This window comes from Pygocentrus nattereri, chromosome 21 (genome assembly GCF_015220715.1).
Source record: "Pygocentrus nattereri isolate fPygNat1 chromosome 21, fPygNat1.pri, whole genome shotgun sequence".
In the NCBI taxonomy this organism is placed as follows: Eukaryota; Metazoa; Chordata; class Actinopteri; order Characiformes; family Serrasalmidae; genus Pygocentrus; species Pygocentrus nattereri.
The window spans coordinates 34,572,735-34,587,734 of record NC_051231.1 but is presented as its reverse complement, the minus strand read 5'-3'; the positions used below and the strand labels follow the sequence as shown (position 1 = coordinate 34,587,734).

Below are 15,000 nucleotides of genomic sequence, written 5' to 3'. Positions count from 1 at the left end.
TTGTGTCTTGTGTCTAGTAAAGGCTCTGGAACTAAAGTAAGGGTTCCGGAACTACAGCACAGGTTCCAAAACTACACTAAGGGTCCCCGGCCTACGGAAAGGTTCTGGAACTACAGGACCACAACCGGGGCTTCCAGCACTGCAGTAAAAGTTTTTAAAGTACAATAAGGGGTTCCAAACCTTTGTAAAAAGGTCCCGGGTCTGGAAGTACGGTTCCCAAACTATGTTAAGGGTTCCAGACCTATGGTAAAGGTTTGGTAACTAAAGTAAGGTTTACAGCACAGATTCCAGGACTATTTGAATGGTTCATGCCCTCCAGTAAAGGCTCTGGAACTAAAATAAGGGTTCCAAACCTTTTGTAAAAGGTTCCAGAACTCTGGCAATGGCCCTCGAACTACAATAAGTAGTTTTGATGACGGGCGTCCACATCAAAGCTGCTTCATAAAACAGACACAATAAACCGCTAAACCCATCTGAGTGAGAAAGCAGAGAACAGAGGTTAAAATCTGTCTTTCTCGCCTAGTTAAGATTAAAATATTCCAATCATCTTTTCTCACTCTGCCCTCCACCCCTCCCCACCATGTGCCCCCAGCCCTATTAAAACACATTAGTTCCCAGATCTGTGGGATACGCTGAATTTCTGGGGCACGTCATGCATAAAACATCCACTTCTAAACGCTGTTCAGGCAGCAATGCGATCCCAGTTATCTGGAACAAAGAGTTTTAAGTTCTAAGGGTTACTGCTTTAAAAACATATCGGCTCAGTTCAGACCTCTCATTATCTACCAGAAAGAGAGCCTGTTGAAGTGTGTGCGACCATACGGCCATAGAAAGGTAGTGGAACTCTAACAGCGACGGCTCTAGAAGTCCAATTCTAGAACTCTCCTCTTCTTCCATTCTGTCAGATTTATACACTTCCAAATTCTATATTTCTTCCAAAAGAAACATTCCAGGATGACAATAAAGGTTCTGCAGTAAAACGTTCTGGAACAAAATGTTCTAGAATTACAGCAAAGCTTCCAGAAATATGGTAAAGGTTCTGGAATTAAGGCAGAGGTTCCAATATAACAGTGAAGGCTCCAGAATTGAGGTCAAGCTTCGAGAATTATGACAAAGGTTCCAGAATCAAGGTAAAGGTTATGGAATTTCAGCAAAGGTTCCAGAATTATGGTAACCATTCCGGAACTACAGTAAAGGTATCAAAATTAAGGTAAAGGTTCTGAAACTATTATGTACGAGAATTACAGTAAAGGTTCCAGAACTACAGTAAAAGTTCCAGAATCAAGTTAAAGGTTCAAGAATTAAGGTAAAAGTTCCAGAACTGCAGAAAAGATCCCAGACCGTTCCAGAACTACAGTTATGCTTTTAAAATGAAGGTAAAGGTTCTGGAACTATTTGAGAATTACAGTAAAGGCTCCAGACCTATAATAAAGATTCTAGAGCTACAGTACAGATTCAAAATTGTGGCCGAGGCTCTAGAACTAAAGTAAAGCTTTCAGAGAATTGTGGCACCCAATCCAGACTATGGGTAAGGTTCTGGCACTGCAATAAAAGTTCTAGAACTACAATAAAGGACACTGTTACTGTGGTAAATTGAGGAATTGCGGCTCGAAACCATGGAAAAGGAGAACTGGCTACTGCGGCAAACCTGAGCGTAAACAGCAGAAAGGAGCAGAGCTGAGCGCATTGGAGAGCATCGCCACAGGGCTTTTACAGTGGGATATGACTGCTTCCATCTGTAGTCATCCATAATTAATCAGCTCCTGCATGAACTCCTTAGGGAGAGGATCTGCTCCCAACACTCTCCTGCACACAACTGTCTATTCTTACTTTTAGCCTCCCTTCCATGTTTTATTACCAATATTATTATTATTATTCTAACGACTAAGCCTACTGCTGCCTGCTCCACTAAAACTGTAACAACTACTACAATAATAACAAGCGTAATAATAATTTGTGTTGAATGATTTGTCTGCAGTGAAGGCTGAACCAGTAAACACATTCTAAATATATACTAATGTAGGACAAACCATGTAACGTCACTCCCTCAAGGTTGTAGTATGGGCGTTCCATAAGGTTCAGTCCTGGGGCCACTGCTTTTTCGCATGTCACAGAGTGTCAAATGTTTGCTTATGACACAATCATTTACATATCAGCAAAGATGCTACAGAAAGCAGCAGAAATATTAAATAGGCAAATGATTCGTTTTTCACAGCGGTTCAAACATAACTGACTGACTTTAAATCATACTAAACCAGCATCAGTGTGTTTCACCATAAGACAAAAAGAACAAAGAATTTTTAATATATGTTGACAAAAAGGACGTTGAGGAAGTTAATGATTTTAAATATGTAGGAGTCATACTGCTGATACTGTTTTTTGTATTTTATGTATTTATTCTATATGTTGTGGTATTAAAATTGTAATTTTTATTTATTATTTATTTATTAGCTTATTAGGTACACCTTGCTAGTAAAAGGCTGGACCCCCTTTCACCTTCAGAACTGCTTTAATTCTTCGTGTCAGACTTTCAACAAGGTGTTGGAAACGTTCCTCAGAGATCCTGGTTGGTTATTTGAGTTCCTGTTGTCTTTCTATCATCTGGAACCAGTCTGCCCATTCTCCTCTGACCTCTCACATCAACAAGGCATTTTCGTCCACACAACTGACCGCTCACTGGATATTTCCTCTTTTTCGGACCGTTCTCTGTAAACCCTAGAGATGGTTGTGTGTGAAAATCCCAGCAGATCAGCAGTTTCTGAAATACTCAGACCAGCCCGTCTGGCACCAACAACCACGCCACGTTCAAAGCCCCTTAAATCCCCTTTCTTCCCCGTTCTGATGCTCGGTCTGCACTTCAGCAGGTTGTCTTGACCACCTCTACAGGCCTAAATGCAGTGAGTTGCGGCCGTGTGATTGGCTGCTTAGCTATTTGTGTTAACAAGCAACTGAACAGCTAATAAAGTGGCCAGTGAGTGTACATTACGTGTGGCATTCTTTCACAATGTTTATCTGTCAAATAAACAAATAAAATAAAAGAAACTAAACAGACTGCATTCCTACATATACTGAAAACCAACTGATTCCGAATGCTGTGCTGCGCTGGCTGGGACTGGATAATCGGAATATTTATCTGTCCTGTTCGCCGCACGGTGTGGCTTAATAAAGCGTCTGTGTGTAGAAGAGCTTATCTGTGATCAGGTTTCACCTGTGTGCTCCCTCCTCGCTCACTGTGAGCTAACAAAGCTGCGCTAATCCTGAACGAGGTATGTGCAGGATTGAGCCGTGAGGCTCAGTCTATGTGATATGCAGATGCACACCGTGTACCTACATAACACCAGAACACGTCAAGCTCCGCCAAGTATGCACAGTAATGCGCAAGAGACTCGCTCATTTGCCAGTTAATACAATGGACCAGGTCATTTTCCCACAAGAACTAAATCAATTCTGAAACCCGCAGTAAGAAAAACCATGAAACCTGATAATACAAAAAGAAAGACAATCGTGGACACGATGATAAACTGCTGCTAGGAACACTTTAACCTTAAAAAAGGCCATCCACCTAGCCTTCGACCATGTGGCTTACTTTCCCCCACAATGAATACTGATAGTGAAGTCACATTCACAGTCACACTGGTTGAACAACACTGCTCTTTTGTGGAAGCCAAGCTGGTCAGGTTAACCAAGAACTAGACTTCCGGGGCCAAATCTCATATGGAGAACGTCTGGGGACAATAATGAGAAATGTTGGGGTAAATGTAGAAGAATGATGTGGTTGGTCGGTGTAGTGGGTAACACCTCTGCCTTCTACAGTGCAGACTGGGGCTCAATCCCCTGCCTGGACAAGCACCTTATACCACACCAATACGAGTCCCTGGGCAAGACTCCCAACACCACCTTCACCTGCCTGTGTAAATTGATCAAATTGTTAGTCGCTCTGGATTAGAGTGTCAGCCAAATGCCGTAAATGAAACTTATTAGTGTTAAAACAAGAGGGTGAAATGTCTAAACCAACCCAACGACTTTTCAGCTGTGCTAACTTTCATTACATCCATGTGCTAACGACAGGCTTGTTGGCTGCCGGACAATGTTGACAAGCACACCAGCACCCCCTAGTGCCAGCTCCAGGTGTATTCGTCAATGTTGTCTGACAGACAAAAAGCCTGTCATTAGCACATGGATGTACTGTATGTTAGCACAGCTGGAAAGTCAGTTTAACACTAATAAGTCTACATTCTTCTATATTTACCCCAAAATTTCATAATTGTCCCCAGACATTCACCATATGAGATCCAACTGGCTAGTTCTAGGTAAACCAGACTAACCTGGCAAGAACAATCAGCTTGGCTGAAAATTCCCAACAAAAAGAACTGGTTGAAATATGAATGGGAAAACTTGTAACACTTAATATGACGTCTGCTTGCAGAGGAAGACCCCCCTGCAATAAAAAGAGCCAATCAGCTTGCTGATTACGCTGCGAGTGGAGAAGGGTCAATGATATTGTGGCGCTAGTGGGAAAATCCCCCCTTGTGGAGATCACAGCAGACAGAAAAACGCAGAGTAAACAGGCTCTGCAATAAGGACTTCGGTCACATGTGTGGAGAAAACATTCCCTGCAGTAAAAACGAACAGGAGATCAATAGCATTTCGCTAAACAGCTGGTTTTACTTCTGCATCACTCTGCCCCGCCCCCTCTCCCTAACTCACCTGTGTAGTCATGGAGACACTCGCAGGTAAAGCCGCCCTCGTGGCTGCGACACACTCCGTGGACTCCGCAGGGGTTGGAGTAGCACAGGTCGATCTCCGTCTCGCAGTAATCTCCGGTGAAGCCGGTGGGGCAGCGGCACCGCAGACCCGCGATGGGGTGAATCGGGCGGAACAGGATGGTGTCGGACGCCACGAAGGGAGCCAGACTGTCGAACTTCAGCACCGACACGCACTTCATGTAGTTCTCGCACGGCTCACGCAGGCAGATGTTGTCGTCGAATGGAAGAACTTGCTGGGAGGAGATCCGCGCCAGGAGACTCCGGTTCAGGTACAGGCGCTCCTGCAGCTCCTCAGAACCGAAAAATTCCACCCCTCCGGCCCCCAGCCGTGGAGACACTGCAGACCAAAACCAGAAAACACACATTCAGTGTGTAAATCACACAAATACAATCATTAAAGACAAAAAAACGGACCATATGTACCAACTCGGAATAGTGCCTGAGGGTCCATGAAAGCATAACTGGCCTTAGGTGGACAGCAGGTAGAAACTGGCAATGTACAAGTACCACACCTACCGGTGCAAGTTCCCGACCTCAAGTTGCACATGAACAACCCACTGAAACGAGACTACAAGCAGCAAAGAGGAACCCTCAAGGTCTTCTCGACTTTCAGAGAATGCCTAATGATTTTGAAGACCTTGCAGGTTAGATTAACTATCAACATGATTAGGAAGCAACAGTGGAATCAATCACGATTTCACTGACTGTGAATAGAAGCTGTAAACACCAGTAGTACCAAAATCCCATAGGGGCGTTAGCAGACATCATCTTTTAGGTGGATTTTTCCAGGATGAAGGATTAACAGTCACTGAGAAGTGGGAAACTTTGGGAGTCATACTTGTGTTTCCTTCAATCAAAAAGGACACTAATTCCTCACATTTAAGAAGGATCAAAGCAGTGGAGACGACCAGCTTTCTGACACATTTCTAAGCCAGCGCTTCCACATCAGACCCTAAGTTTCAGACTTCGACCTTTACTCTTTCATCATGACAGAGCAGAGGACATTTTCAGCGATGCAACTGACTTTTAGGGGCTCCTGAGTGGCACCACCGTCTAAGTGTTGGAGGTCAATCCGTGGTGATGCTACAGCCGTCTGTGACCAGGAGGCCAAGAGATCACAGTTAGCCTTGCTCTCTGGGTGGGTGGGTGGGTTGTATGACCCAAATGCTCCTCCCACAGCCCCCCACCCCGCCCCACCTCCCCGATAACTCAGAGCAATGCTCGCCAGCCCAGGCGTCTATCAGCTGTAACGCTTTCCCCCAAGCGTGTTCAGCAGTCCAGTGACGTTGCGTGAGCAGCATTTTGAATAGATGCGCCAGAGCTTCGCAGGACTGGGAAAGCCTGTATTCGCCCTCCCAGCGCTGACTCCCAGTGTGACCGGGGGAGTCAGAACTAGTGGATGGAATTGGATACGACTAAATTGGGGAGAAAACTAGGAATAAACAAAAAATAAAACCTGCAATTCTTTACAGTGTTAGAAAGATCCCAAAAAAAAACCAGTTTAGCTAACTAGTGAACCACGTATCCAACTACGATGCACTGGAGCCCAAAGGGTTTCTAACTCGACTCTGAAGAGCACAGGAGGGCAGCATAATTCCTGCTCACTGATGCCTGAAGTGTTTTAGTATGTTCTTACCCGGGTCACTCCTGCCCCGCATCCCCCCGGCAGGCACTGCCACGCTCAGACTGACATTCAGGATGCTAGCGTTAACGTCCGTATCGTCCTGGATGTTGAAGACCACCACGTCCTCGCGTGAGGCGGAGAGAACGCGGGCCACGCCCTCCAGGAACTGGGCCAACAGGACGGAGAGGAAGCGCTCCTGAGACGTGTTGGCCAAGCGGAGGGTGATGCTGTTGGAGAGCATTTCGTCTGTAATGATGGTGACCTGCAGCAGACACTGGGCGGAGACGGAGTGAACGCCATCTAGAGTAGAGAGAGAACATTTACACTTTTTACCTGTCAGTAATATGATGCACCACTTCTTATGTAAATAAATCACCCTGAAAACTGAGAGAACCACATGTAAATAAACTAAATAATGAGTCTTTTTCTAATATCAGAAGAAACCATCAGGAGAAAAGAGCACAGCAGCACATCGGCAGGACAATGAATACAATGCATGTTATATTATATTCTACACTACAACCACACGCTAAGGTTTGCTGTTCCTTAGTTAAATTACCTTCGCTGACTGAAAAGGGAACTTAAATAAAGCATTTCGCAGCTATTTCTATTTATTTATCTGCTAAGACTCGTTAACACAGGAAAAAATTCAAAATAAAATCTAAAATGTGTCAGAACTTTTTGGAGCGACCTTATTTTATGTTGAATGAATGTTAAACTTCATAAATAAACAATAATTGTGCATTAAAATGTGCAGAAATGCGTTGAGGATGCAGTCATTTGTATGAAATTGGAGCGAAGCACCCACACTTGACACGTATGGAAGTAATGTTATTATATTAGACAGTGGGCAAAATTATAGATTTTTATCTTCATCAGTTTCTGAGATATGGAGGCTTCATACAGAGGCGTCAGCTTAAATTTCTGGTTTAAAATGAATTAAAATTTATGCAAAATTTGTCATAACTTTGACATTTTTGATGCTATTTGTGTGAAATTTGGAAGGAATGTTCTTGAATTTAAACCTCTTTAACTACCAAAGCCAGAAGATTCAGAAAGGCATGTGTGCCATTTTATGGTTTGATACAAAATTGTAAAAAACAAAAATGATGTATGTATATATTTGTGCGTTGAGCGGATTTGGCCCTTATATCTCCACAGTGAAGCACGTCAGATCTTTCCAATGTTGCCACTTCTTACTCAGATTATAGCGCTGGTTTTCCGAGTAGCTTCCAGTCTTAAACTAACAGAAGTTTCAGAATTATTAGCCATTAATAATGAAAATCTCCATATCACACATTCCACACCATTCACAGTACAACAGCCCAACACTACAAACACAAACAAATAAAATCAATTAAATAAATAAAAGTAAAATTTCATTCTTAATCATTTAATTATAATTTATCATTTCTAAAATATTTTACTGGTAAAAAAAAGTGCATACAATAAATGTAGCACATATGAAGTTGGTATGTGGTACTGCATCAGAGCAGATGTGTCCCTCTACACCTCCACACATCTTTAAAGACTTGTTCATTACTCAGATCAGATCATGCTGCAGTTTGTCCTTGTAGGTTTTACTCTTACAGTAATTAGACGGTTCAGAATTATTAATGAATTAAAAAATCTTCACATCACACGTACGACAACATACACAACACGCTAACTCAAGACTACAAACACAAACAGCGGTGGGCTGAGAGAAAGAGAACCATCAACATGGACAAATAAACAAGCAGTAAACGAGGCGGTTCGTCAGAATAACAAACAGACGAGAGGAAGTTTGGTCCTTAAAACTCTAACGAGATAAACTCTCTCTCATTAATCGCCCTCGTTACTCTACAATGGCCGATCTGAGCAGCGTGGACATGAATAAAGGTCATTAATCTGCTGTTGGGGTCCCACACACACACACACACACACACACACACACACACACAGCCTGGGAACTCTGTGCATAAACAGCAGGGGGAGAGAGAGAGAGTGTGTGTGTGTGTGTGTGTGTGTGTGTGTGTGTGTGTGTGTGTGTGTGTGTGTGTGTGCGCGTCTGAGGCCTCTTCAGGCCAAAGGGGAAACAAACACGCCCATATTTAATCACATTAAAGGCGTCCTGCGAACACAAGCCGCCGCCTTCCTCTGCGCACACTCTTCATCAATGGCCACCTTTGTGTGGGCTTCTGGACGCCGTCCACAGAGTAAAACCCCTCAAACTCGCCACACAACAAACACACACAGTAACAGGCCTGTGGTTTTATATCCTGCGCCGCTTATGAGAAAAGAAACACAAATATCAATAAAATTCTTTCTAACACGATTACGGCATTCTACTGTTTACTATCCGGCTCAGTGTGTTATTAACTGACCGCTCCAGGGTTTGAGGTCACCGGTCATAACAGTACCTGTTATTCAGGAATGACGTACAGTGTAGATTTAAATGCTAAAACCTAAACCTGTACTTTATCCACAGTTTGCCGTCTTATAGGAACAATATAAAGCAGCACTGCTGTGTCTGATCCACTCAGACCAGCGCAACACACACCAACACACCACCACCACGTCAGTGTTACTGCAGTGCTGAGAATGATCCACCACCCAAACAGTACCTGCTCTGTGAGGGTCCATGGGGGTCCTGACCACTGAAGAACAGGGTAACAGAGTATCAGAGAAACAGATGGACTACAGTCTGTAACTGTAGAACTACAGAGTCCAGCTATACGGTCAGTGGAGCTGATAAAGTGGACAGTGAGGGTAGAAACGAGGAGGTGGTCAGAACGTTCTACCTGATCAGTGTAGATTAATGGTTTATATGGAGACAGACAGACAGACAGACAGACAGACACACACACACACACACACACAAACATACAAACACACACACGTGTCTGTGAATTGTGGTGACATCCAACAGACTTCCATTAATTTCCTGGAGAAATCACCCAAACCTTGAACAGAACCACAGCCAGCCTAAATCTAACCTTAAAACACGCCTTCACCTTTAAACTGAATGATTTATGTTGTGGGGACCAAGAATAAAGGTCTGTAAAAGTGTATAAACAGGTTTTGGTCCCCACAACATGGCATAAACCTGGTATAAGCACACACACACACACACACACACACACACACACACACACACACACACACTTGTGTGCTCTGGGGCATGTAGGACCATTAATAATGAACAGAATGAACAGAGTGCAGAGAACGAGAGCTTCTCTCTCTCTTAGAGTCACTCAGTCGGACAAGAGAGCATGGAAAACGGGAGATCTCACGCGATGCTCTTCAAACATGACACCCCCCTACCCACAACCCCCTTAACCACACCCCCACATTACCCCCCCAAGGGAAAACAAACACACACACACACACACACACACACACACACTGCTCTCAGATGGATCTCCTGAAACTCCTGTTTGTCTGGTGTCCCCTGCAAGGATTTGATTCAGTTCTGATTCTTTTTTAAATGATTCAGCAAACTATGAAATTTCCAGAGTCACCACAACACAACTGGTTCCAATTCTTTTGCAAACGATTCACTGAAACATAAAACCTCAATCTTGATTTAATTCAGTTCTAACTCAAACAATTCAGTGAATCAGAAACCTCTAACAACATTATGATTCAATCTGGTTCCGTATTTTTTTGGAAGTGATTCAGTATTCTTACCCATATTTTAATCAATTTAACTCTATTGGTTACGCTCAAAATTTTATTCTCCTCTGCTTTACCGTGCATATGTTTACATTGACTCATTTTTCTGAAACTCTCTGTTGTGACCATCACTCAATTTGGCTCCAATTCGTTTGGAAATGATTCAGCCACTGTTGGAATCACAGCTTGATTCGGTTCCGGTTCTTTTGAAATGATTTAATGAATGATGAAATCCGAGAGTTCATGAGGATTCAATTCTGGTCTCTTTTCTTTTTTGGATATAATTTAATGAATCACGAAATATTCAATGTTAACATGGTTCAATTCGGTTCCATTCTTTTGAAAATGATTCAGAGACAGAACTACGATCTGATTTGCTTCTAGCTCTTGAAATGATTCAGTGGATCATGAAATCTTATAATATGATTTGGTTAAGATTCTTTGGGGAATGATTCAGTAAACGATGAAATCTGAGACCTCTGCACAATTCAATTCAGTTTCACTTTTTTGGGAAATGATTCGGTGAATCGTGTAATCTCCTTGAATCATTTAGGTTCCAATTCTTTTGGAAATTTGATTCAGTTTCATTTCTTATAGAAATGATTCAATGAATTGTAAAATCTCAAATTGATTCAGTTATTGTGTTTAATTTAGGATCATTAAGTACTCACATGTTACTGGAGGAGCTGTTTACACAGTAGTGGATTATGACAATAAATACCGTTATAAAACAGCCTGTTTTAGAGGAGAGACAGAGCAGCTGTACAGAGACATCATCTCAACCACACAACCCATCTGCACAACCGCCAGAATATAGGTCAGAGATCAGCCTAATGACCATCAGAGAGAGAGAGAGAGATGGAGAGAGACAGAGAGATACAAACAGAGATGCCCCTAAATGCATCAGTCTGACGGTGGTGAGTCAAATGCCTCCGCCTGAATGTTAGAATATCATTATAATAATAATGATTTAGAATGGATTCAGCTCATTTTTGTCCAAACCACAGTTTTCAGGCAGTTTCCAAACACAACCACCCCCAATGCCCCCCCCCCTTTTTTTTTATTACTTCTACAGTAAAATATATAATCAGTTCATTTTTAACAGTCATTTTGAATCAAATCCCAAAGGAACTGAATCTAGTCCATTTGAATCACTGTGCAAACTGAGATTTGATGTAGTGGTCTGCACTCCCACAGGATTCCTGCTGGACTCGAGGGACACACCACAATATCTTGAGCCATGGAACAAAACGGCCCATGGCGGGACGCCGGCCCACGACAGGCGGGATGTCGGCCCACGACAGGTGGGAGCGGAACGAATCATGCACAAAGAGAAATCATGCAAATGAATGAACAGCCTAATTAAAGTAGAAGGATCACTAAATCATATATAAACGATATAAAATGACAGTAAAGCAGCTCAAATGAACCAAGTCATTGTAAAGAGTTGAGAAGTAGCTGATCACGTGAACAACGCAGATTCTCACAGAGATGGAGCTTCAGTCCGACGGCCGCAGCTGCCCAGCAAAACTCTAAAAATACCCGCTCTGTGTTTTAATTCCTGCTGTGTTTACTGGGAATGAATGGCGTTTGGTGAAGTTACTCACAGTGACCCTGATGACCACGACTGCCGTGTCATTTCAGCAGAGAATCGTGTTTGTGAATAGACTGTCAGATATTGGACATCAGTTCACCTTTCGGTTGTGGGTGGGAGGGAAGAAAGGATTCTGAAGTAGCGGGTGGGAGCGGGACTGAAAAAAAAAGACTTCTAATTTGACAATATACCAGATTGGTCGAAAAGAAACGTCATCAGAGTTCATGTCAAACCTGAGATCTCATGAAGAACCGCATCATTTCCTAATGAGTGATACAACGAATGAATCGCTGAGTAATCAGAGACGTCAAGATTAACAGAATCGTTTCAGAAATGCGAATATTGATGTAAACGTTTCACAAGTCAGTGAATCATTTCCAAAAGTACAGGATTCAAATTCAAATGTTGTGAAATTAGAGGTTTTGTGATGCACAGAATTGTATAACTGAATCAAATCACTGTGAAATGAATATGATTCACTGAATAATTTCCAAAAGAATCATTTGCTATTTTTTACTGAACATTGAATATTGTTGTACATCCCTAATTAACGTATATTAACGGCTGCTGCATTAAGCTAACAGAGACAACCCTGTCTTATTATTGTGAGGACATCCTTACAAGGACAGCAAGATGTGTACACACACACACACACACACACACACACACACACACACAGACCAGGGTGGTACATGATGCCCGAAAAAATGCCAACTGAGTCAGAACACATCAGACTCACAGGAGCAGACGACACAGTCACACACTGCTCTTCTGTGAAGTTGGGCTGGAAACGAACGCTAGCGGTTTTTCCATCCCCCACTTTTTGCAAATTTTGAAAATGCACAGGAACGTGAGGACGAGCTGGAAGCGTAAGAACTTTTTGTTTCTAGCAGTATCTCAGTTCAGGACCAGCCTCGCTGGAATTCCAGAACTTTTCCTGTGTTACAAGATGACATCATCATAACACAGTCCTTACTGCCTGCCTACCTGTGTCAGCCCCCTCACACAGTGGCTAGTGGAGGAGGAGGAGTGTGTTCAGTGCTGTAGCCGTGTGGACTTTCAGGATCCACTCTGGATCAAACTGATCCGGCAGAACCGGCGCTGCAGGAGAACCAGCCACAGCGGTGTTACAGCTGCTCAGGAGAGAAGGGTCTGTCTGCAGACTGCAGGACAGGGGCGGAACCTGGAGGAGCGGAAGCGTTCTGGAGGCTGACCAATCAGAGCACACTGGGCTCATCGGGAGGCGGGGCTTAAAGACGCAGGAGCTCTAACAGAGCGTTTCAGACAGAGGGTGAATAGAGACGAACAGTATGAAGGAAATAATTTGATCTTGGAACATTGAAGCTGTAAATCTGTTCTAGTAGAGCCCAGAAATAACGTCCTTTTTAAATGACATGAATCTGATGAGCTTTAAGGATGACCCCAGTAGACTGATTGGTTTGAGGCCTTATTTGCGTACTGCACTCTTTTGCCATATCAATACTGCCGTGGCCGATATCACGATCACGCTGATAAACTATATATTGTGCAGGACTAATCTAAAGCCCATTAAAAATCCCAGTAAACCAAACTCAAATTAAACACAGAAGACAAAGCAAACACATCTGAAGGGAACGAATGAGGTTAATAAAGGGTAAATTATTCAGCTTCTCCAAATCAGCAAAAACATTCCCTCTCTTTCATCCTGCTCAAACGGGAACAGAAAATTCCAGAAAACTCCAACATTTTACGGCAGTGAGAAATAAACGGGAGAACTATTTCAAAGTGAATGGGGAAGAGTGTCTCTGAAGGATCGGCCGTAACGAGGGCAAAGAGCCGTGACCTACATACATGAGAACTCCAGAGTTCAAAGGAAAAGAGAAGAAACCCCCCCCCCCCCCCCCACCTCATTTCCCTATACGGTCACACACTCGCCTCAAAATGTGGATTTCAACACGCTCAGGGAGAAATCTTCGGACAGAGTCCAGAGACTGAAATGCACTGCAGTCTGGACAACGCTGGGGCCAATAACCAAAAAACACGAACTAATCATCGTTAATCAGGCTGATTCTGCGGCCCCTAGAGATCAAAGCACATCAGTCGCTCTGCTCTGCCGTGAGAACTACAGAAAACGTCACATTTTGTCAGATAGAAGATGGAAAACTGGATACCAGCAGAACATCGACAGACAACTGGGCCATTAGTGCATCACAACAGCAAACAAAACGTTCTAGAATTCATTTACCAGCTCACTCGGTCACTCCAGCAGTTTAACAGCCTGAATGTTCACTTCAATAATAAAGAGTCCAACAAGCTCATCGCCGAACCTTACGCGATGATGACCGACCGAAGATGCGCTCATTCAGGTGACCAGCTGTCCTGATTAATCACACAACTGTCCATCTACGTACCTGTCCCAACTACTCACCTGACTGCTCACCTGTCCATCTAAACACCTGTTTAACTATTCTGCTGTCTGCTCACCTGTCCACGTACTCCCCCGTCTGCTCACCTGTCCACGTACTCCCCCGTCTGCTCACCTGTCCACGTACTCCCCCGTCTGCTCACCTGTCCGCGTACTCCCCCGTCTGCTCACCTGTCCGCGTACTCCCCCGTCTGCTCACCTGTCCACGTACTCCCCCGTCTGCTCACCTGTCCACGTACTCCCCCGTCTGCTCACCTGTCCACGTACTCCCCCGTCTGCTCACCTGTCCACGTACTCCCCCGTCTGCTCACCTGTCCACGTACTCCCCCGTCTGCTCACCTGTCCACGTACTCCCCCGTCTGCTCACCTGTCCACGTACTCCCCCGTCTGCTCACCTGTCCACGTACTCCCCCGTCTGCTCACCTGTCCACGTACTCCCCCGTCTGCTCACCTGTCCACGTACTCCCCCGTCTGCTCACCTGTCCACGTACTCCCCCGTCTGCTCACCTGTCCACGTACTCCCCCGTCTGCTCACCTGTCCACGTACTCCCCCGTCTGCTTTCCTGTTCATGTACTCCCCCGTCTGCTCACCTGTCCACGTACTCCCCCGTCTGCTCACCTGTCCACGTACTCCCCCGTCTGCTTTCCTGTTCATGTACTCCCCCGTCTGCTCACCTGTCCACGTACTCCCCCGTCTGCTTTCCTGTTCATGTACTCCCCTGTCTGCTCACCTGTCCACGTACTCCCCTGTCTGCTCACCTGTCCACATACTCCCCCATCTGCTTTCCTGTTCATGTACTCACCTGTCCATCTACTCACAAGTACACATAACTGTCTGCTTCCTGTGCATCGCCTTCCTGTCTGCTCAACTGTCCATCTACTGACCTGTCTGCTCACTTATCTGCTTACCTCTGTGTCTGTTCTCCTGGTCAACAACTCACCTGTCCGCATATGA

The 15,000-nt window shown here is 44.2% G+C and overlaps 1 protein-coding gene across 4 annotated transcripts in view; it reads right to left on the bottom strand.

The window, feature by feature from the left end:
* The window catches only part of celsr2 (cadherin, EGF LAG seven-pass G-type receptor 2), a 134,006-nt gene that overhangs the window by 83,764 nt on the left and 35,242 nt on the right, over positions 1-15,000 (bottom strand). For all 4 annotated transcript variants that reach the window (XM_037532528.1, XM_037532529.1, XM_037532530.1 and 1 more), the window contains exons 2-3: positions 6,403-6,690; positions 4,708-5,103 (exon numbers count right to left, since the gene is read on the bottom strand). In XM_037532528.1, coding sequence (XP_037388425.1) covers positions 4,708-5,103; positions 6,403-6,690 — 684 coding nt within the window. The remainder of the gene's footprint in view (positions 1-4,707; positions 5,104-6,402; positions 6,691-15,000) is intronic.